At 41.3% G+C, this 23659-nt stretch overlaps 1 protein-coding gene across 3 annotated transcripts in view; it reads right to left on the bottom strand.

Moving 5' to 3' along the window:
- LOC311025955 (rho GTPase-activating protein 7) overlaps positions 1–23659 on the bottom strand; it is an 83578-nt gene that overhangs the window by 22965 nt on the left and 36954 nt on the right. For 2 of the 3 annotated variants that reach the window (XM_084029158.1, XM_084029157.1), the window contains exons 2-3: positions 842–913; positions 620–701 (exon numbers count right to left, since the gene is read on the bottom strand). In XM_084029158.1, the coding sequence (XP_083885284.1) occupies positions 620–701; positions 842–913 (154 nt within the window). Of the gene's footprint in view, positions 1–619; positions 702–841; positions 914–10488; positions 10720–23659 lie in introns of those variants that run through there. The other variant, XM_084029159.1, reaches the window with a different exon arrangement.

Here is a 23659-nt window from a genome sequence, read left to right as displayed (position 1 = left end):
GGGTCCGGGACCCCTAGAGGGGTCCGCAGAGTTACTGCAGCGGGTCCCCGAAATGATTTGATCCCAAAACATTAAAATATGTCCAAAAATACACAAATACAACCTATGATAAGAAAATCTTCGTATGTGTTAAATGTTGAAATTGTGATGTAGAAATACCAATTTAGAATTAAAATATGTTCTCTAAATATATGAATGTGTCAACAATTATGATTGTACTGGCTTAGCATTGTATACATACATCATTACAAAGTATTTTTATGCTTGGCACTATAGGCTGCACTACACACTATTATTGGCAGGTTAAATAAGCAACTTTATGTGATATATAAAAGGGGGTCCCTCCATCGGGTCTATAAGCCTTGGGGGTCCCTCCATCGGGTCTATAAGCCTTGGGGGTCCCTCCATCGGGTCTATAAGCCTTGGGGGTCCCTCCATCGGGTCTATAAGCCTTGGGGGTCCCTCCATCGGGTCTCTATAAGCCTTGGGGGTCCCTCCATCGGGTCTATAAGCCTTGGGGGTCCCTCCATCGGGTCTCTATAAGCCTTGGGGGTCCCTCCATCGGGTCTCTATAAGCCTTGGGGGTCTTTGGCCTGAAAACGTTGCAGACTTGTGTTACCTGCAGAGTGAATCCAGAGCGTCCTCATCCAGGAAGTGATGATCGCGCTTCGCCCACTCGACGTCGACGGGAAACCTGCAGTCTGACACACACACACACACAGACACACACACACACACACACACACACACACACACGAGACAAATGAGACGCCGAGGAGCAGCCGAAGACGCTGCTTGCATCTCTCCGGGATCAACTCCTTCTCGATGACATCATATTTACCTTTGAACAGTTGCACATACTGAGGGAAGCCGGCCGCTTGCAGCCAATCACAGGCCTCCTTGGCTTCAATCTCTGCAAACAGCGAAGAAGGAAAAAAAAACAGCATTTCATTCAATTACAATCATTTCACGCTCCGCCCGCTTTAAGAGGGCAAATATTTGCCCTTAATCAGTCGCGTGTTTATGAAGTTTAATTACATTTGCATTTAGGAGGGGAAAAAACAAAAACAAAAAAAACACTGACAGAGGAAAACTGGAAGCACATACAGGCTATTAATTATCTGTGACTCTTGGAAGAGGCCATTTTAATTACTGCTAATTGGCTGAGTGTGGGGATGGGAGCTTCTGAGAGATTCATCATGTTTTCCTCCTCTTCATCTCCACACGTCTGTTTATTTCACCCTCTGAGGTTTTCGTCATAGAAGAGCAGATCAACACTTCAGTTCCTACATGCCATTCCGTTACTGTCAAAATATTCATTTCACAGAGGTGAATGTTTTGTAAAAACACAGTTTTTATCCATCTCATCGAGATACGATTAACATTCTGAGCTTTGGGAATGTTTGTGCCGGATTGTTTTAATCATTTATAAGAGACCTCGAAGCCGTTAGCATTCTGTAAACCTGAGCTGATGGAAAACAAACAGACAAAGCCAAAGAAAGACATGATGGATGCTAATCAGACGTTTTCAGGTAAGCTGCTTCGTGTCTTTGTCTCTAAGTGCTGCATTTGTCTTGTTCTTCTCATTTAAGGTGGAATGGAGATCTCATCTGTGGTTTTTTTTTACTTCAACTTGAAAAAATGTCTTTTCATTATCACAAAGGCTTGAAAATGTAAATTTACAGTATGACTTTAACATTTTATTGTTATTAATATTGTGATGTCAATCTACTGTTATGTGACTCTAGGTGTATCCTTCAAATATTCCCTCTTAAATGTACGTTAAATGCTTATTTGTGATACCTGCTCCGGTCTTATTATTGATGATGAGCAAACATTTACATTTACAGCATTTAGCACAAAGTACATTTGTTGAAACAAAGTAAACCACAACATATCATTGCTTATAAAGTAAGAGCTAAAAAATAGAAACAAGTGTTCGGTCCTCGTCTGAGTAAAGTAATAGCTGTTATACAAACTTTGACAAGCAACACAAACAGAAACACATTCTTTATATATGCCTTAATCAACACTTCCTATATTTGCACCGACACTCACAACACATTAACCTCCACTGCAGTGAAATGGTGTTTGTGCGGAGACTCTGATGTGAAGATTTAGAAAAAGGCTGAGTTGAAAAGAAAACATTCTTGTTGATCCGCGATGTTTACAATGAGGAGCGACAGAAATCATTTCTTCGGGCTGCTCGGGACCTCCGGAGAGGTCTCAACATATTTGTGCACCGCAGCCCTCCCTGAAATGTTCATGTCCGGCCGTCGTGGTCAGAAATAATTTCTTGTTTTCATATTCAGACAGCGTGAAATATGGCCGACATTAGTCCCCGCACTTTTTTTCACATTTCCTTTTTTTTTTCTCAAAAAATGTACTTGACATCAAAACGGAAGCTTGAGGTGACGAAGCGATCTGGCTGGAGAACAGGAGCCAGCGAACATGGCGATGGTCAAGACGACAGGCGGGGAAAACTGACTCAGAGTCAAGAATGTGCAGAGAAATTAACAATTGAACGTTGAAATAGAAGCGTTTGTTTATCCGGACTCAGACGTCCTGCTTGTTAAACAGGTTTCAGGCGATGGAGATGTGACATTTGAGATAGAAAAGGGATCAAGTGTGCTCGCCGAGCGGCGGCCTCACACGTCCCAGAGAGGATCTGTAAATCCGCTGGATATGTGAAGCTACCGGAGTTAGAGCGCACACGCCACTGTTTTTCACCGCTGACATCACTCCCGAAGCACAGAAATGGAAAAAGATACAGCCGCCGTTATTCTTCAGGGTCACAAGTTAAAAGCTTTCGACCTTTAAACCGGTTTCCCCGATTTAAATGGGTCTCGTATTCTGCTTTAAGGCTCAGAGCTCAGAGAAACGGCTTGTTGAAAATGTTTGAGATCGCAAAGGCTTGCAGAGAAAATAAACCGATGATCATTTATAGCGTTAAGTTGGAAGCCTTGCATGAAGAATTCACACCCAAATCACCCGAAAGGGAAAACTGAGAATGTGTCAAAGTCTAAAGAGTCTGAAAGGGTCAGTCGAACCTGGATTTCATTCCTTACGTACGAAGTGTTTCCGATGTTTAACCTCGGAGCCTCTAGAGGGCAGCGAGACGGAAATCATACATTTTTATATCAAAACACAGAAATCCAGGAAACCTTAAGGAGGTAAACTGCTCTTGTTTTTGTGTTTAACAATCCTTCACTTCTGGGAGACGGGGTTGGATTTTGATTCACGTTAGACGCATTTTTTTATTTTGTTCTGCCACTAATTCATTTATCACACTTGATTAGATTTGTACTTATTCATCTTTTCTTTTTCTTTACAAGTATACTTAATTTCTTTACTTGCAACCGGACTGTGTCCGCATGACCTCTTATTTTGGGAAACATTGAACATGTTTTATGTAACGAGCTTCTATTTCCCTTTAATGCCGAGACAATGTTCACTGTTCCTGATACCTTTTAAAAAAAAGAAGAAGAAGAAAGAAGTGTTCAAAGTTTTGCTTTTTGGCATTTAGACGGATTCCTTCTCCACGTTAAAGGAAACATTCTGACACATTTTATTGTGACATTTCAAAACATGCTAAATCATTTCCTGTCACAGCTAACTATATCTTTACTATAAGTTAGCTATGCAAGTGTAAAACAGACTATTTCCTGGGTGATTTGCATGTTGAGAAACCAGGAAGGAGATTTAAGAAAGAAAATATAGAAAAGAATGAGCTGATGCCGTCGTTTGGCTAGTTTTTCCTCGACAGCAACATGGGAGCAACATCTGTGTCAAAACAACATTAAAACTATCAATGATGTCACAACACTGATAGTTTAACTTACAGCAAATAGCTTGCAAACATTAGCAGCTTGCCACTTAGTCTCTGTCTGTAAAAGGATAACACACACACACGTCAATACGTCTTAAAGGTTTTCCCAGAATATTTGTTAATTAAACACAGCTGGTTAATCACATTTGCATAACGGTGATAATGCCCTCTCGAGTGTTGAGACGGGATAACCGTGGACGGGAGAATCTTCCTCAAATCAGAACACCTCATTCTGCACAATATTTTAATTATACACCTATATGCTAGGCTAACTGTATGCTGGCTAACGGAGCCTCGGGGTCACCTGAATGACATCAGAGCAGTTACACTAGTGAAGAAAAATTCACAGGCTTAGAAACGTCACGTATACGTATGTGACCTCATAACCACATGAATCATGAGTCCAGCGAGGAAGAAAACACTTCACAGCAGCCAGAAACAACTTTGTCCTCCGTCACCGACTCTGAGTGCTGCATTCAGGGGCCTCTCTCCGCTCGGCGTTTACGTAAGCGATGGTATCTCCCGCGCTCCTGTATGACTGCAGCAGCAGGCAGCGGCCTCTTCCCTTTTTTACAAAATGAGTCGGCGTTTGAGGAAGTTGTGATTTGGGCCCCTCTGGGCTCCGATAAGAGATTTGGATGTGCGATAATGGCGGCTCCACCCCGCCAGCGCCAGGAAGCTGGACAACATGGATGCTTGTTTGGGAGTTTACGCTGGTCTTTGGACCTGAACAGAATGAACTGCTCGCTACAAGTTACGGGTCATTCAGGGTTTAAAATTAAGTTGAGTCAGAGCCAATCGATACAAAATACGTTGAGAGAAAAAGCAGCTGAATGAGTCAAATGTAATGTAATCAACATGGATTTGAAGTTTTCTTTTCCTCTAGAGGCTGATTACGGTGTTTTCTGGTAGCAGCAGAATATGTATTCGCTGATTCACGACCTCTTCAAGAGTAGAGTTTTTTTTTAAATCAGCAATTATCAATTAGAAACAGACTTTCACTGGTTTGATGGATCAATAGAGAGAATGTACTTCAGCTTTGGGTTTTCAGTGAAGCCAAAGTACCAGATCCATGGTACTTAAAAAATAAAATGTTTTTTAACAAAACTACATCGAAATCAGCAAATTGAGTAAATGAAAGTAACAAAATGGATATAATGGCTGTATTTAAAAAGAATAGGCCCGGATTTAATGTACAAAGGTTTGGGAAAGAGCAGAAAATATCTCTTTATAAATGAGATATTTTGCTGCCTGGTGAGGAAGCAAAATCCCCAAATGTGAGTATTTCTCGAAGTGGACGTGAATTATCTTCATATCTGCTACCTGACCGTTCCTAACTAAATCTGCAAAGAACCAAAACACGCTAATTTTTCATCTCCCGTCTCACACGATCAGCCATTTTTCTGAGCAGCCCGCTTCCTTCAAAGTCCCATATTGAACTCGTGCTTTCGAGCTTTCACGCCTCACTAGACGCCCGTGTATCTGCTGGGGGAAGAAGTGCAGGCGCTGCTCTGCTTGCAGTTTCGGGGAGAGACCCCTGAGAGCGTCTCACGGGGCTCCAGAGGTGCGGCTGAAGATCAGAGGTATGTCAGCTGTCAAAACGGGCCGGCAGTGTTTCCCTCTTCCTCTGTTCTCTGATGGTATTCCCCCGCGAGTCCAGTCAGCTCAGCAAGGGGAAGTTCAAGATGTCTGCGGTCACAAAGGGCTGAAGGAGCGAATACTAAACTATTCTTTGACTCTGTGTGTGTGTGTGTGTGTGTTGAAAACATGTTCAAGCAGCACACAAAACTAACTTAAAAAAAGGTTTAAACCCAATCTCTCGTCTTGCTGATGTGAAAATCTCTGCGATCCAACAATAATCCTGCTGGCAAGACAGAATTATTTGTTTTTCAAAGCAAACATTGATTGGAGATTTGCTAAAAGAAACAACAACAAGCCTTGAAAATGGAATTATGTTTGAAATCTTTTTAATTATTAAAAATGATATTTCCCGCGGTATTTATTCTTTGCCTGCTCGTTTTAATGTTTGGGTCTTATTTTAACACTTTTTTTTATTATGTGAAGGACTTTGTGACTGTAAAAGGTGCTAAATCAAGTAAACGTATTAATATTATTTTATTAATTCAGATTTGATATTTGTGAAACGTGTTGGATGAGCAGGTTTCACTATAATGTATCGGAGTTCGAGTAATACTTCAAGGACAGGAATGTATTACGTGAAATGGATACAGGCCAAGAGGTGTGTGTTATCAAACAACAGCACAAAGAGGAGCCCTGCTCCTTATTAATTATACGAGAGAAACATTTTCACATTATGAATTCTCTGTGTAAAGCAGAAGAAAGTCTCACACTTGCCAAAAAGGAACAAAAACGTATTAACCTCCCGGCCGCATATTTTTCCTAGCCATTACAATAGGCTGCTTTCATTTCAGGCACATCGCTGACCCTCCTATCCGAAGTAACCTGCGGTGATGACAGAACAGCACAAAGATTACATTCATCAAGTCAAACGACAGATAAGACGAGACAAGGAACGTGGGAGAAGCTCAAAGCCTTTAAATCCAGACTCCCGACGAAATATTAAAATATGAGAACATCGTCGCCGACTTATTCAGAACGTTGTGTCTAAAAGTGTAACGGTCTCCTGAATGTGACTCAACTTCCTGTCCTGAAGGTCAACCCAGGGTCACCGCATCCTTCCTGAACCAAACCCCTTATTATTGTATTAATATTATTATATTTTTCCTTGTTATTATTTATTAATGTAGTTGTTGAATAAACGTACCCTAATATTATTGTAATCTACATTATTTTTTATTATTAATATATCTGCGGGGAGGATTATGCGATCATCTGTGAGTGAGTGTGCATCTTTGTGTCTGTCCACAGCTAAACTCGCATTCTGCTGCAGGAAAACTGCCTAATATTCTAATTATAATATAAAAAAGGTCAGTTATGGCTGCATGCTTAAGGACCTCTAAGGCTGCAGTGACTCACACTTTCTTAAAACACCTTTTATTTCCTGTTTATTTCCTGCCATTGACTGCCTGTCGACTCCCCTCCCTCTCGACTCTCTCTCTCTCTCTACCTTCAGCCATACCTGCAAATTCCTCCGGTTATTAGAATTATGAATATATAACACACTAACAGAGAACACAACCTTTACAATACTCCCACCAACAAAAACAACTACAAATCTGTACCATATTTGTTTCATACGTCTGTTTCCTTTTTACTTTGTCTAATTCAAGTCACCTGTTTGAACGATGTCACACTGAGAAAATAAATTAAAACTGAAATAATAATAATATAAAATAAAAGAGGCAATTTACTCCCACACACAGTCATGACTCATTATACCCCGTTACAGAAATAGAGCCCATGTTTTTCCTTCTTTATTCTTGCTAGAATAACAAAGCACCTCAACTCTGACCAAGAGGAACTGTTTTCAAAATCCAACCTTGGAACCATTTACATTTTTTGTGTATGTCAGCTATGTCTGGGTTTCAGTACCTAAGGTACATTTTGAACTGGAGGTTGAGAAGTTTCTGTTTCCTGAACATCTGAAGGCCAAAAGTGGTAAAAATCTCAAGATTCCGATCACACAAAATGGACTTTTAAGGTGTAAATGTAGTCTGTGCTTCACTCTGCAAAGTAACAGATGACCTTTACTGACCCTGACAGACCAGGATAATCCAGGAGCAATAAATCAGAGAGAGAGAGAGAGATATTCTACAGTCAATATGGGAAAAAAGGGTTGAAAAAGAGTTCACTTGGATGGAAGTTGGGGAGCCGACAGCTGCTGTGAGACATCAGTGTCAGGATCAGATTACCTTCCTGTTAATTGATAACGGCGTGAACTGAAAGCAACAACGTTCACCTCTTTGTCATGCAGAGAAGTTAGCCAAAGGTTGAGTTCACGGGCGGACGATCCTGATCATGCCAGTCTAGTTTCATAAACAGGAGAGGCGAGCAGAAGGAGTATTTTTCTGCTGCAGCAAATTCTGTTTCTTTGTCGGACTTTTGGAGAATCTTTGCTTTCTTTTCTTGCAAAAAGAGACAAATAAGTTGGGAAGACCCCCAATAAAGTTCTTTTCTATGACTCATGTTCCGTCAACAAGTTGTCCCCGAGTCTCTGTGTCATCCTCACATTTTAAATCCCTGACATTTAAGAACAACGCTGACTGTAACTAAGCGTGCATCTCTATGGAGTCAGTTTTATTTATAGATCACATCTCGTTCCAGACAAACTCAATGTGTTATTCACGCAGCAGCGAGTGACACGAGGTTGTATTATGGAATGAAATAGAAGGTCAATCAACACAGACAACCACCTTCTTTTTATAAAAAGACATTAATGAACAGCAGTTTAGACAAGAAGAGTTTGTCAAATCAGCAGACACTCGGTAGTTGTGTTACTTCAGATTCCTTATTTGATTGGCTACTTGCATATTATAGTCATTATAGTCTAAAGTATTTGTTTTTGGTCAGGGGGAATCGATAATCTATATATATATACAACCATATCAATGTATGGATTGTGTCCGAACCCAACTGGGCGCATTCAATGTTCCAAATGTAGGGTATTAAACATGAAACACAGGAAATTCACTTTATATGTTTGTAAAAGAAGTGAGGCCGATTTTGTGGATTTTGTGCTTATTAATTTGAATGATATTTGTATTTATTCATGTTCTTTTGGCTGCATCTTTTCACAATGAGGTGTTATATCATGTTATTTGTATTTTAATATTCTGAAAGAAGATGTCAGATTTTTCTCAACATTTCCAGGCTGCACACACACACACACACACACACACACACACACACACACACACACACACACACACACACACTCAGCTGGCAGGTATAGCTGGATTAGCTCACACGGAGGTGGGTATAATCCGTTGCTAACAACAGAGTCCGTCCCGAGCCTCCGAGCCGGTGGAAAGAAGGCTTCGCTGAGTTCAGATAAACACTCTCAGGTTACCGGGAAGCAAACCGGAGGAACTTCAGGGGTATTTCGTAAAAAAAAAAAAAAAAAACCTAGATATGTCACATCCCAGCAGTGTGTCACCGGGCAGAAAACCAGCTGTCACCAAGCCAAACTCAACCACTCCGTCCACAATCAGGACTTCAGCTCATCATCAGCCAGGTGGCTTCTAAGAAGTCAACCAGCCAAAACATTGTTTTTACATGTCATGATGAATTATAGTAACTTTCTGATAGCGTCGTCCCTCTCTGTAATCAGTTCTGCTTCATTATGGAGACAAGATGTCGTCTCTCAAAGTAAATACAATACGTGGTCTGTGCCCAAGTAGAGATACTTCATCACAGCAGCAAGAGATGACATAACAGCCCAACAGAGGACGTATTCAAGGTCACTGCTTCACTCAGTGAGTCATCTGGTGGGATTTGGGCTTCGTCAGAAAAGGTCAAACAATCGGGAAATTGGGCTTTTACCATCATTTTATCCACAGTTGTACAGCAGATGACTGAGAATTTGACTGGAGGAATTTTGACTGGATGAATGGCACTTGGAAGTTGTGTGAGAGTTTGTAAAAGGATGTTTTGATATAGTTTTGCCGTTAAAATTAGCTCCGATTGGCTTCAATTCATCAAGACTTTTTTTCAATTCTTTCAATGTTTTCATCAACAATTCAGGTGAGTAATGTAACAATAGTCATTTGTAGGTGAAGTATTCCTTTCGAGATGTCATACATGATTTGGATTCCTCTTAAATTCAGCAATCTACGAAGGGAGCGCACTAGTTTAAAGCTAATGTAGGCTAACGATTAGCATTTGATTGGGTTCTGGAATAGGATTTTAGCCATAATATTCATATTGTAGCACAATTAAAACATGATGTGCATCTTCTTGTCATAACCTGCTTCACAAATTCCCAACAACGTGATGACAAGTTATAAAGAACATGTTATGTGTTATGGTGCAACGATGTCACCGAAAAATACAAATCAAAACATAAAAAACTGCAGATTTTCAGAATAAAAGCAATCCAGCATCAATAAATGAATGAATTTACATATTATTTTCATACGGGAGCAGATCGCTACACAGAAATGCATTGTTTAAAGACACATATTCATGTTCCAAAGTGTGAATATGTGTCAGTAGCCCACACACATTCAGAGTGAGTCCTACGCCCTTTCTCCCGGAGAAAACGCTTTTATTCAAACTGAGCTTGTGATGTTTTCAGGCCCACGGCCTTCAAACAATACACAACTCTCAGTGGACATGGGAGTGCTTCAAATTCCTTTTCCTGCCCCATGAATCACCAACAGCCCCGTTAGACTTCCACCAAAGCCGCTGATACACACTTACACACACACACAAAAACCTAGCGGCCGAGCATCCCGCCGGCCTCGTGCACCTTTAATGTGAAGTCTTTCTTTCGGTTAATTCAACAAACACACCGGGAGAGACTTTTTAGAAGTAGCAGAGGAGCCATAGTCTCTCTAATCGAGCCCCAATCAGCTCCTCATTACACACCACTTGTTAAGCTAATTAACCAATCATCTCCTTAATGAATGTCATCAAACTCCAATTGGCACTTGCCATCAAAAAAAAGGCGAGAGGCTCAGATTCTCATTATCCCCCTGTCTGTCATACACAACACAGCAGACCGGACACATACTCACTGGTGATCAACATGCTTCTCGGGTATGAAGTCTTGGACGGAGGAGACTTTTAGCAAACTTCCATGTCACCGCCTTGAGAACTCGCGGACACAAACACACATCGATATTTTAAAGAGTTAAATCCAAAAGGGTAAAATCTTATATCCAGTGTTGGAACGGAGCAGTGAAGTCCAGTCGTACTGGTCATGTTGGGCATCATGTTAATGAACTCATTGTTGAAGATTTCCCCTACCACTCCCCTTCCTCTGGCCCGGACGGGACCATCTGAACACCAGAGGAGGGGGGGGGTGGGGTTGGGGGCGGTGTCCTAAAAATAAACCAGAGGTAAACACTTCAGATGCCTACCCGAGAAGACTTAATTTACTTTCTGTGACCGTAAGAGACGTGGAAGAAGGCATGGACCGGCCCGCTGGAATTATGGAGATACAAATCTGTGAAATGTGAATGTTTCTGACCCTCCCTGGAAGGAAATGAAGGATCCCGGAGTGAGCCGTCGGCCCGTTCGGTAGAGCAGCAGCACATTTCCACAGGACAGGAGTTGGCTTTTAGGCTGGCACATTCTTTTTTTTTTTTTAGAGAGATTTTTTCCCTCTTATAATACTATAATATAAAACGGGCCTTTCAGGGAGTTCAACAGTATAATTCATGATTCAAATCAATATTCTGCCCCGTTCAGGCCTCTGCACCACAAACCCCTCGGATGATGAAATTACAAAAGAGAAAGTATATTCAGTCTCCTTCCTGAGACTGAATACTTCCCGACCGGCTCTGATCTCTGACCTGCTGAGGCAGTTAGCGTTGGCGGAAGGTTTTTTTTTCTAGACAAAATGAAATAAAGCGATATTCTCAGACGAGGAGGAGAAAGTCCCATCCGTGCCCTAATCGCCTGCAGTTCTTCAAGGTTTCATCTCGGCCGAGTCCAAAGTATACCATTAGTGTTAATGGCCTTCCATTTAGCACATAGATGTTTGATTAGGCGGTTTTAATATGAATTAATCCCTGGGAGGAGAGCGGTCTGTGTGATGCGCTACATTAATTCACATGTGGAGGGCCAGAAAGTGGGAGAATGTAAACAACTAATGGACCTCCTCACAGTCGTGAGGTCGGAATGTGTTTTACTTCTTTGGCAACATTTCTGTTGAAATACAGAAAACATCAGATTGTGAGAAATATAAAAAAATATACAGCACGAGTGCAATCTTCTTATTTTTTGGAGGAAAGTGTAACTTTACTTTTTACTCTTAGAAACACGAGAGCGTTCACTATTTGTTCAAACAGCTTTAGAACAAAACAAGAACATTCGGTAACTAAACAGGAAGTAGTTTACAGGCTGTGTGTCTTAAAGTAAAAGTTCCTAAACTTTAAAAATGTGTGTATTTTAAAGCTAGCGTGACAAAAAATGTACACACACACACCCTCTTTGACAGAAAAGACAATTATTATAGAGTTTTTGACCTTTACAGGCACTAAATAACTCAAATAACTCACCACCAATATCATTGGTATTCCAACATCTTTGACTGTGCTTTGATTTATTCATGTATTTATGCATTTGCAGGCAGTTAAAGCCTCATCTGAAAGCCACACAGGGGAGGAGGAGAGAAAAAAAAGGCCCTGCAGTCTCTGGAGCTGACAAGATGTTGACTGTAGGAATCAGGATTAAAGCAGAGCTCAGGGCCTGACCTCTGGCTCCGCTAACAAAGGCACTCTCTCTCTCTGTGTGCGAGTGTCTCTCTGCCGTGCATAAAGGTTACACAAGACTGCGTTTCCTTTTCCCAAGCAAGAGCCTCACGGGCGTCAGAGGAGGAAGAATCCAACAATACTCCCAGCGGATGGGAGTTTCTGTCAGTGTGTGTGTGTGTGTGTGTGTGTGTGTGTGTGCGTGTGTGTTTGTGTGTGTGTTTGAGGGAGGCGGTTACAGTATATGAGGATGTGATGTGTTGTGTTTACTCTCACAAGCTTAGCTTTGCTGCGTATTCACTGCTGCTTGTGTGCGTGCTCTAGGGTGTGTATGTGTTTGAGTTTACTTTGTGCTTATGAATGTGTGTGTGTGTGTGTGTGCGTGTGTGTGTGTTTGTGTGTGTGTGTTTGTGTGTGTGTGTGTAGTCTAATCTGAATCCAGCCTCCGAGGCTTCAGGGCTGGTATTTCCGATGCAGCAGCACAGGAAGCGGCCTGCTCTCTTGAACTTTGTCCCTCCTTCTGAACACTGCAGCACACACTGTGTGTGTGTGTGTGTGTGTGTGTGTGTGTGGATAGAAACAGTTTCAGGCCTGACATTTCAGCCCAAAAGTTAACAACCAGCAAAGCTAGTAACTAAAGACTTTGAATCAATTCATATTTTAAGTCATTTATCCAGTAAGTTCTTTTTCTTTTCTCAAATGTGACCTGATGTTCTGCTTTTCTTTGTTTTATAACATTACAGATTCAATATATTAAGCTTTTGGGCTGGAGCAGGGATGGAATGAGGCAGCTAGTTAGTAAAACTACTTGATAAAGAAAAAAAGATGTTATATGATGGACCTGTTAAAGTTTTTAAGCCCATTTAAACACAGAGCTCTGAGCTTCAAACCAACAATATTCTTTTACCAACAATTGGTCTGTTCGACTGATCTTCAACACAGCTGCCGTCCGCTGTATCGCCTCAGAAAGAGGACAGTCAGGCAATTAAACAAAAAATGACCAACAATACATAAGTAGTCTATGGACACTGCAGCGGGGGCAATTAGGCAACAGACAAACAGCCTGACACGTCTTCTAATTGACAGCAGAATAAAACAAGGCAGCCAACGAGGATCTCAATCCTGGAAGCCTTTTGTCTATCGACCTGACGACAGATAAGCCTCTGGGAGTAAGGGGCTATATTTCTGGGGTTCCAGTGGAGCCAGCGGGCATCCGGGCCAAGACTTCCTTTTTCCGTGGCCCTGCTCATCATTTACAGTCCGATTAGCAACTTGACAACTTGAGACGACCGGATGGTTTCACGGGCTGATCTTCAACCAATGACAATCTAAAACTCTGCATTTCGGCCGACGCGCGCCGCCTCTTTTCCTCTGCACCGTTAAGCTACATTCAAACAAAGCCTGCTCAAATGTGATTGGTCGATAGTACATTTTGTACTACAAAATGTAACGAGAACACTTCCGAAACCAGTCTTGTCCCGTTGCCTTCAGATCTGCATCTAAATGTTGTTGATGTACTTCAAAGATAGAGTACAAACTTTCTTCGCATCTCTAAAGCTGTGATACCAAATAGCAAAGGAAGTCTGGAGTTCAGATATTCAGACCATTGATGAGCAGCAGCCTTGGATTTAACAACCTTAAACAGACCCGAAGAACAGAAATGTACAAAGCAAAAAGGCTGTTTTAAGGTGGAAACTGTAAGGAGTTAGCAAAGAAGAGCAAAGGTATTTTCTTGGTAAACTGTATAATGGACTCAAGGGTCAGACCATGCAAGTGAATGAATTTATTTTTTATAAAAGGAAACTAACTACCTCAAATGGAGGAGTTATGGCTATTTCATTCTTTGATAGATATAAAACATTTTTAAAAAGACCTACGGATCATTTCAAGCACCTCTCAAGGCTCCAAGACTGATGATTTTCTGAAAAATCACTCCTTGTGTTGAGTAATGGTCGTCAGATGAGCAGCAGAGTGGTGCTCACTTTCACAATCTAGGTTTTTGGTTCACACAACTTGACAGAGTGAATGGCAACCAGTCGAAGCCAAACCAGTTGCTAGGGAGAGGCTGTTTCCTCAGGGGGAAGGTTTCTAAAAGCCCAGGTGAGTGGACTTGTATTCTACGGGTAGGAACAGATCTGCAGTGGGATAGCCTTGGTGCTTTGATTCTGTTGTGCCGTTCACATCTAGGATTTGTTTCAACAATGGTGTTGTGCTCCCTTGGTTGCAATCAGAGGTTTTAAGGAACATTTCACCCCCAAAACAATGGAAATCGAGCGCTGAATAAGACGGTTCTAAGACGAAAAGACTCCCAGATCGGACGTTGCCGTGGTAGCAACCTGTCAATCATGAGCTAGACCCGCCCTTAAACATACACATGCTTTATCTTATATTTTAATTGACATGATTTACGAGATGAGAAGTAGGAATTTCGATATAATGGGATATCTATTTGCAACCAGATGAGGCGCCCCCTGCTGGCTTTTACAAATAATTCAAGTTAAAGAGACGTCACTTTTCAGACCCGGGGTGTTTTACAGCCTGGATTTTAAAAAAAGCCCACTGCTCCCAATGCTTAGGATGGATTCAATGCACATTTCATGCATGCATCAATATATGATGATTTCAATAAAGTTTACATTTAAAGTAGCCACACACATGTTTAAAAACGGTGACTGCTACCACGGCCTTCCATGTCGACTGAAAATGAAGGATGGACACATCACCTGCTGCTGATCATGGAGGGCAAAACAAACACAATCCATCACTTTCACTTCACTGCTGCTCCAGCCGTTAGATGAACTGCTCGGTTGACAGGTTGCACAAGGGAGGACAGTACAGGTTCAATTCCCCGGTGCTTTACCAACAAACTACAATCAGCCGTGTTTGCCGATGGGCAGCCGGTGAGGGATTTCAACCTTATTGATGAACTAGCAGCTTTTACTACTATACGTTTCAAAGGAACCTAATGTTCTGTGATGGTAGCACCCTCCTAGCTAATGGTTCACTTAGCAAGGGCATATATATATATATATATATATATATATATATATATATATATATATATATATCTCAAAGTGGGCTTTCCAAATTGAGAGAGAAAAATGGGGAGGGAAAAAAAAAAGTTTGAGACGACAATTGGTTCACTTAACTGATAGATGAGAGCCGTGACAAAATGCCCGTTCGGCTCCATCTCCACATGTTGTTGATATAACAAGCAGAAATGTCCGTTTGGGGATTTACTTGATGGATTGCTTTCTACTTTTCCATCTTGTTATCTCCTTCCAGAGTTCATCCTTATTTCCATGCTAAAACCCCCGAACATTACCATACTGTCATCCATGTTTTCTCTTTGATGAATAGCCGGCTGCGGAGGAGGAGTGGAGTCGGACCGGGCAAGGTGTGGAAATGGTCTGCAACTGTTTTATAAGTGAAGTTGTAACTGAAAAGCACGGCGCGCGCTCAGGACATTTCCTCCGATGGTTTAAGGCTAAAGAGGAAAATTAAGGGGAAAGTAAAATCCATTTGAGTTAAAGTTAGATTTAACACCACAGGAATGGGGATTTGTTAAAATGACTGAATGATTCTTTTTAGCTTGAGAGCCCATGAGTGTAATATTCTGGTATTTTTGGCCCTTGGATAGCTTTATAGAATACAAATGTAAATATTACATCTAGGGACTAATGTAGCTAATGTAATTTATTAAAGCACGATTAGAAAATAAGTAGCAGCATCTCACACAGGCGCCTTGTCCGGCTGAGTCACATGGACGCCCCACAGCTGACCCTTCCAACGGCATTTGTTGTGACACACACACACACACACACACACACACACACACACTATAAATAAAGCGTCCTCTGTTGTTTTGTTCTGGGCAGTGGATGGAAACCAGCGGACCCTGCCAAGGGTCAGCAGTGCCCCTGGCACCATGTTCAGAGATGTTATTACCAGGCTTTCAGCGCAATCATTGTTCCAAAATTCTCTAAACGCCAAGTGTGACAGTTGGCCTGTGCCGTGGCGGCGTTCGACATCCTCCTCCGAGGCCTAAGTGTAGGCAAAGATGCTGAACCGCGGCACCGTTTATGTTCACCAAAACCTGAAGATGAGGGAATTAAAGCAACTAAATAAAACAAAACATTAAGAGTCTAAGAATATCTAAAACAGTTTGCACCATCCATCCATCATCTGTAACCTATTATCCTGTTACGGGTCCCTGCTGACATTGGGCGAAGGCAAGGTGCACCCTGGGACAGGACGCCAGCCTGTCACAGGGTTACAGTTCAACATCGTTTCTTCCAATTTCATTCCATTTTGTAAAACACTCGGGGTGCAGATATACGAGATTGGAGGCTTTTCAAATGTTGCTCTAATGGTTCAAACTACAGCAAACATGCTGACAGAGCTGACGGTGTTTACTTAAGGTGGGGATCCGAGGGTTGATGCTCCACTTCTGCAACAGCTGTACCCGCCATATGAGGGCAGTGTCGAGCGGCGGCTGCGAGCTAGCCATGTGGGGGCGCTCACATGTACAAATATGCTCATAAAACACATTTACTAAGTTTATGAGCTAACAATAATGTCGGCATGCCAGTTAGGTGTTCCAGCTTTTCTGATATAGTTTAATGATTAAAACATGTGCTGTAATTAATGTTATTACTGATATATCATCAGTTTTATTATTAACCACTATTATTAGTCACATCTGTGTCATTTTCATCATAAGTGTCAAATAATTTCAGTATTATTATTAGAAATGTGATTAGTTATGTGATGAGGGAAATTGCTGCTTATTAGGAATCTTTATGAGTATCCAAACTGACAGCTGCATGACTTCCTTAAATGAGATTACAGAGTCTGTTGAAGTTATTTGACGAGTGCACTGCCTACTAAACTTTAAATAAAAAAGAGCTTGTGATGGAAAGTTGCACCTGAGGTCAAACTGGTCGCTGCCAAAGGTCTGAGCGTTCCCGTCGGGGAAATCCCACACCCACAGCAGCTCCACCACCTCCACTGCCCGGACTCCATCAATGCCTTCAACTGGAACACCACGTCCATGACTCACACAAAAAACACACACTGGTATACCCAGTCACAGTGTGTGTGTGTGTGTGTGTTCCTTAGATACTTCAACTTGGGGGATTTATTCTTAAATTTCCACTGAGTTTCTGACTTCAGAGCTTCTTTATCTCCTCTTCAGTTTAGAGTCTCCATAATCAGTTTTTAATGCACTTTTAATTAATTCTATTTCATTGGAGGGACCCCGTGTACAATATTGATTTAAGCAGAGCTTACAGATACTGTAATACAAATGTATGCAGAACAGAACCCTCACTGTGTCAGCAAGAGGAAAGTATAAAAACGAGAGTCAGTTTTTAGCCCAAATGTGGTGGAGGGAATGACGTGCTTTCTGGTACGTATTCTAGTAGCTGGGAGGCGATTAGCCTAGCATGAAGACGGGAAGCCTGTTCGGTTTGTCACATCTTAATTTGCATCGTAATCTCTTGAAGTTAGACCAACAGGAACCAACATATCTGCCTATTTTGACTGATTTAATTTACAGATTTACACTCATCACCCTAGTAACGTAAGTGAACACGTAGACAGCACTCATTAGAGCCTCGCTAGTAGCCCCTGTGAGCATGCACATGAGCTGAAAGTTAAAATACGGTAATTGGCTCTCCACACAACTGAAACTGAGCCTGATGGGAACGTCGTTATTTCTGCAGGTATTTGGTGATAAACCAAAAGGACCTGATTGTGGCGCTGGAGGTAAAAGATACAGAATCACCAATTATAATAATAAATCTGTTTTATACCAAATTCATAATAATCAATAAAAGTCAGAGTCAGTGGGATTCATCCTCTGGGGATCATGAATATCCGCACAAAATGTCTACATACATACAACAGTTAATCTCTAAAGCTCACTATCAAAATGTTGAACTATTGAACCTTTAACAAATGATTCTTGGTTTCATACAAATATATAAAACACTTTTCTAAAATCTCTGGTGATCCGATCCCGAGTTTACAGCTTGATATACATTTTGTCCGACTACGAGATTTAGATGACTCAGTGTAAAATGCGTTTTACAGCCCATCATGCGAAGGGGAAATTGGAAATTTCCATACTTACATCAAGTTAACTCTTACTGGCATTTAGCTGGTTACTGGTTGTTGAGTGTTTCAACAGAATGGAAAACTCACAGCAGAGCCAAGATGGCTGACCTCTGGGACTTCCTCTCTTTCCACTGTGTGTTTGACACATTTCCTAGTGTGACGGTGTGTATTTTTGTTTGGTCTGTGATTAAATTGTAGCATCGTGTGTTTACTGTCCGCGTTTGTGAGTGTGTGTCACACTAACAATAATTTCTCGGGAAGTCATTATCTGATGAGTAAACGACAGTAAAAGCCTGTCTGGGTGTCTCGTTTCCATTTATGGTCGTGGAAGGTTTCCTTTGGAACGTGATGACAGAATGACAACTATCAACTAAAAAAATTACTTTTTCTCAAACAAGGAAACTGCATTGTCAATTATGTCTTTTTCCAATCATGGATGTGTGGGTAAAACAAACACAGGACTTTCACCCAGGAGACAGCTGTTGCGTCTCGTGTGAAAGCAAAACTGTGATTTCTGACCCAAATAACATAACAAACATACAAATTGTATCCTTAAAGATGATGTTTTACAAAACTAACCAAAAAGTGCTGTTGCCTAAACATAACTCTTTTTTTTGTTTTGTTAAGCACATGTTTAAAACTGTGACCGTAACCCTGGAGAAGCATAATTGAGAAGTCGCAGGGTTGAGTCATAATCCTGTTTGTTATTATTAATGTAAAAATGAAAGATGCAGCTTTAAATTGTTATTCCAAGCCTGTATTTGTTTTTGTATTTTATTATATATTTGTTATCCCTGTTGGTATATTTTAGGGATTTAAAAAGGAGTGGAGCTCCGGGTGGAAATTCCACATTTCCCTCCAGGCTCCCCATCATCATCCAAAAACATCAAACTGCACTAAGAACAATGTCCTCGTGATGAACTCAAGCGAAGGATGTGTTGATCTTCGTGTCGTCGCGCGGACATCAAGAAAATGCAAAAACACTCCTCGCTGCGGTGGCGTGACTGCAGACCAGGACGATACGACCCTTTATTAGAGACTCGGCGTTCTGTTCTGCTCTGTCCTGTCGGCCTGCGCAGGAAATCCCTCCGTGATTAACTGACCCTTCCTGAGCGGCTGCTTGATTTTCTGTCCGTCTGCCTATTACACTCTACGGCAGTTTGTCTCCGGAGCAAAGTGATTGTCTGCTCGCCCGTCTGAAACCACACCGTACATCTGATTACCTGCCTGTCCTGCCTTTCCTGCCCCTCGACTTTACACATTCAACCTCATACTGCTTTGCTTTTAAAGGTGCAATAAGTAAGTTCTTTTTTTTTTACGGCCCCGTCTGCAGAGGGTTGATAGGGTTGGTGGATCAATACCAGTGACTAAACAACTGCTGAAGTGCAAACATTCCCCCGTCTAGACAGTAAATTACTTAATACACACTCTGCAGAAGCCTTTAATGGAAAGGAAATAGATGTTTTCTTGGGGCTGTTAACTTGCTTACATATAATAATGGAAATAAAAATGTCCTCGTGTGGTTAGCGCCTCCTCCCACCACCTTCCTTATCTTTCCTCAAGCAAAGAATCACTTAAATACAGCATTGCACATGGGTGTTCACATGAAAAGTGACGTAGTTGTGTCAACCCCACTGTGAAAGTGGGTGTGATTGTTGAAAATTCAGTTTTGGAAAGGTACAACAATGGTCTGACGCAGGCGGCTCAAGTCAGACTTTTAGCAAAGGTGGGAGGAGGGGAAGCACTTCAAGAAGAGAGAAGCATCCCGACATCTGTCTCAAACTAAATCTTGTTTGGGTTCATTTGAATCCTGAAAGTTGTTTTCTGGGGTTAATGCCTTCATGTTATCAGATTGACCGTTGATACATTCAGCTTTGTGAGTTTAAATCAAACATGGGGACGATGTCCTGATATCTACAAAGACGATCCATTGGAGTAAGGGTTCCTTTTGCTTCTAGAAGTCATTCAGGCAGTTTATAGACGTTGTTAAAATATCTACAAACAAAAGACTGATGTACGCTCCCGCACATTAAAAATGGATGATCCAACAAATGAAATTTGTGTTTCCCCATGGCTGTAGAAACTAGATGTCTTCCTACTCTTAAAGTCACACACACCGACGTGGCATTTATGGAACAGTGCTTCCTTTCTTTCCTTCCATCTTTCCTCTCATTATCTTCTTCACTCTCTTTCCAAAAACTTAATTCCACTTCACATTCAACTTCCAACTTCCAATTACTCAAGTGGGGCCGACTTCTCCCACGCTGTCCCCTCCTGGGGCCATTAAACCTTTGATGGAAACAATGACTGATAACTCGGGGAACAAGGGAAAAAATTAGGCTACTTCGTTATTGGTGATTCATAATCCACTTCTGAGGTGTTAATGGGAAGCCGTATTTAAGCTGCCAATGTTTAATATACACTTTTCTGCAGTTGCACTAAATCTGCAAGGTTTTTTTCACAGTTCTGGAGGGGGCTGTTAATGGAAGGAGTGGAGGGGCAGGTCAGACTTGGCCGTCCGCCCAGGACAAGACTTTGCTTTTTGGGTTTTTCTTCTCACTTTGAATTGACCTGGATATTCGACGTGGGGATAACTCCTTCACCCTCAATCTCTCTTTTCATCTCTCTCCGTTAGTCTCTCCTCAGGTTTTATTTTTCTCTGTTTTTCAATCTTTCTCGTTTACTCAGTATCACTGTCTGTGATTCATCTTTTTCAGTGTCTTTTTCAATCTCTTTTTCTTGTTCACTGGACCGTTAAAAAGGAAAACTCCACTGAAATCCTTTTCTTTGACTATCAAACACTCTCAGTCTGTAGCTTAGTTTGTAGTGCTGATCCACTTCTCTTCCTGCTCGGTTCATTCCAAACAAGCCACTTTAAAAAAAAAAAAAACAAGAAAAACATGTTTATGGTGGTAGTATTCCTTTAGCACCAGGTTCAAAGGTCTACAGGACATTCAATGCTTTAAAAAAAATCATAACACAGCACCTGGTTTCTACTTTAGCTGCCGTCGATCTCTATAAATCAAGGCGAACATAATGAGGCGCGGTGAGACTGATGAGACCAGGCGAATCACACCGCGGCTCGGCAGAACAGAGAAAATACATTCATTTTTATCTTAATTGCCACGCTGAGTCAGTACCTGCAGCCCCTGAGCCGTAATTCCTCTGACATTTGCCTTTTAATGCCAGACTTAATAATATGGACCCTCGCACGCTGCTTCTAATGGATCAATGCAGTTTGCAAATAGCAGTCCTTTAAAAAGTTCAAAACTCTTGAAAAGTACTTATCACACTTTGAAAAGTAAACATCATTTAATGATCGGATAGAATTTGATTTACGATTCCATTTTTACCCCATAGAACAATTCACAAATTTAAAGAGTCAAAGAAATCTACGCTGCTTGTATTAAAGTATAACACATTAAGCTTTTATCTATCTATCTATCTATCTATCTATCTATCTATCTATCTATCTATCTATCTATCTATCTATCTATCTATCTATCTATCTATCTATCTTTATAAGTAGAAGAAGTAGAAGAAAATGGTGAATGTCACAAATTCTGGTATTTACTTGTACGTGAAACACATCTGTCCTACAGGTTCTTGTACGAGGCCCACTGTACATCTCTAATGGCCTTCAAAATGATTTCCCTATCACAGTTATTTGAATTTGATTTCTTCTTCTAACTTTTGTGTTTGCAGAGAGTGACCGTTTTGTCTTTGTGTGGTAGTGGAACTGAATTGGTGAGGGGTTTTACCCCCACAGGGTTGTGCTGATGATTCGCACAGAGCTGCTGATGGTAAACGACTTTACTGCCTGTTTTATTCTGCCCCTGACTGCTGACTCACTACTTACTCTTAACCTGCCCTTGACCAGTAGGTGTTGCTAGAGACAACATATTGCATCTTCAACTTCCCCCATCTGCTACTCTGCACCCACAGTGGTGGTGGTATGTGCTAACGGCTAACCGAACTACAAGTACACACAATTTACACCCAATTTATTTGTTGTTTACTATCTGTTAGCTGCTTGCCACATTATTATATCGTTCTAACCTCATGTTTAGTTCAACACTTAATCTTTGACATAGTATTCTACAGGAGTAGGTTGTTTATGTTCTATGATTTATTATTGGTCTGGATATCACATGATAGCTCATAAATTATGTTTGGAAGAGTGTGGGTTGTCTAATATTTGTGGAATGCACGTACACACGCACGCACATATTTGAATCAGCAGATTCTTTTAGATAAAGGGTGTAACGCCAGCTCCGAATGAGAGTGTTGAATTATGGGTTGTTTGTAGCCTTAAATTTGATGGTTCTGGTTCGGAAGAAAAATAAATTCCTGACAAGTCAAAACAAACTGAAATCTTCCTCAGACGTCTTTACTGCAGGAAAACACCGCAGACTGAACCATCCGTCAAACTGTCAAGAATGACCACAGATGATCAAAATAATAAAAAAAAAAGCTAATTCCTAGTAAAAATCATTTTATGCAGCAAGAGCCTGACAGGTTGACGGCAAGCCAATAAAGTTACTTCTTATTGTAATTTGATTATTGACTGTTAAAATGAGGAATAAATACATTTCTACTCTAGTTATAATCAAAATATTTACTCCTGACACCGGCGAGTTTCAATGATTCCAATGTTTGAAGTGACATTAGTGGACCATTTTGAGTATTCTGTGCAAATACTGGTTTTAAAGCGATTTGTTATGGCTGAAGTGTTTGTATTGTATCATTATCATTGACTTGGAGTTATGGTTGTGTCCAATCTGTTCTCACACCCAACGCATCAAATAGTCGGTGCTCATCGGCGTATAGGTTTAGCAAATTAAGCGTATGTGGACTCGCCATCAGATACACACATGTATGCCAGAGCGTGAGTGTCAGGATGAAGCACTAACTGAGCTGCATTATTTGACTTCTACATTTCCTCCCCGAACATTTTGTATACAGTTCACATCCTGCCATCACTGGAGACCGAAGCCAAGAGCCAGATTCTCAAAAAATGGCCTGCCCCCTTGTATTAGAAGGGGTTTAGAAAGAAGGCTTTGACCAAAAGGTCAGGCCAACTTTCGTTATTGAAAATCATTGGCTGCTAAAGATCATGACATTAAAGGTACGAGACGCCGTAAGAGAGTGGCGGCGGGGAAGAACAGACGAGGTCGTGGTGGCAAAGACGGACGGAGAGTGAGAGAAAGTACCGGAGGGTAAGAAGGTAAAAGAGGACAAGGAGAAAGACAGAAGGGCAGGTGAAACATTCCTTTTCAGTTGTGCAACGGTTGACGGTTTGTATTATCGAGCCTTCATTTCCTAAGAAATCGTACTCGGCAAGTTGCAAGGCTGATAAGGAACAAATCGA

The sequence above is a fragment of the Eutrigla gurnardus genome (genome assembly GCF_963514095.1).
Source record: "Eutrigla gurnardus genome assembly, chromosome: 15".
NCBI lineage: Eukaryota > Metazoa > Chordata > Actinopteri > Perciformes > Triglidae > Eutrigla > Eutrigla gurnardus.
Note: the sequence above shows the minus strand (reverse complement) of the source record. Positions and strands in the feature narration are given on the sequence as shown.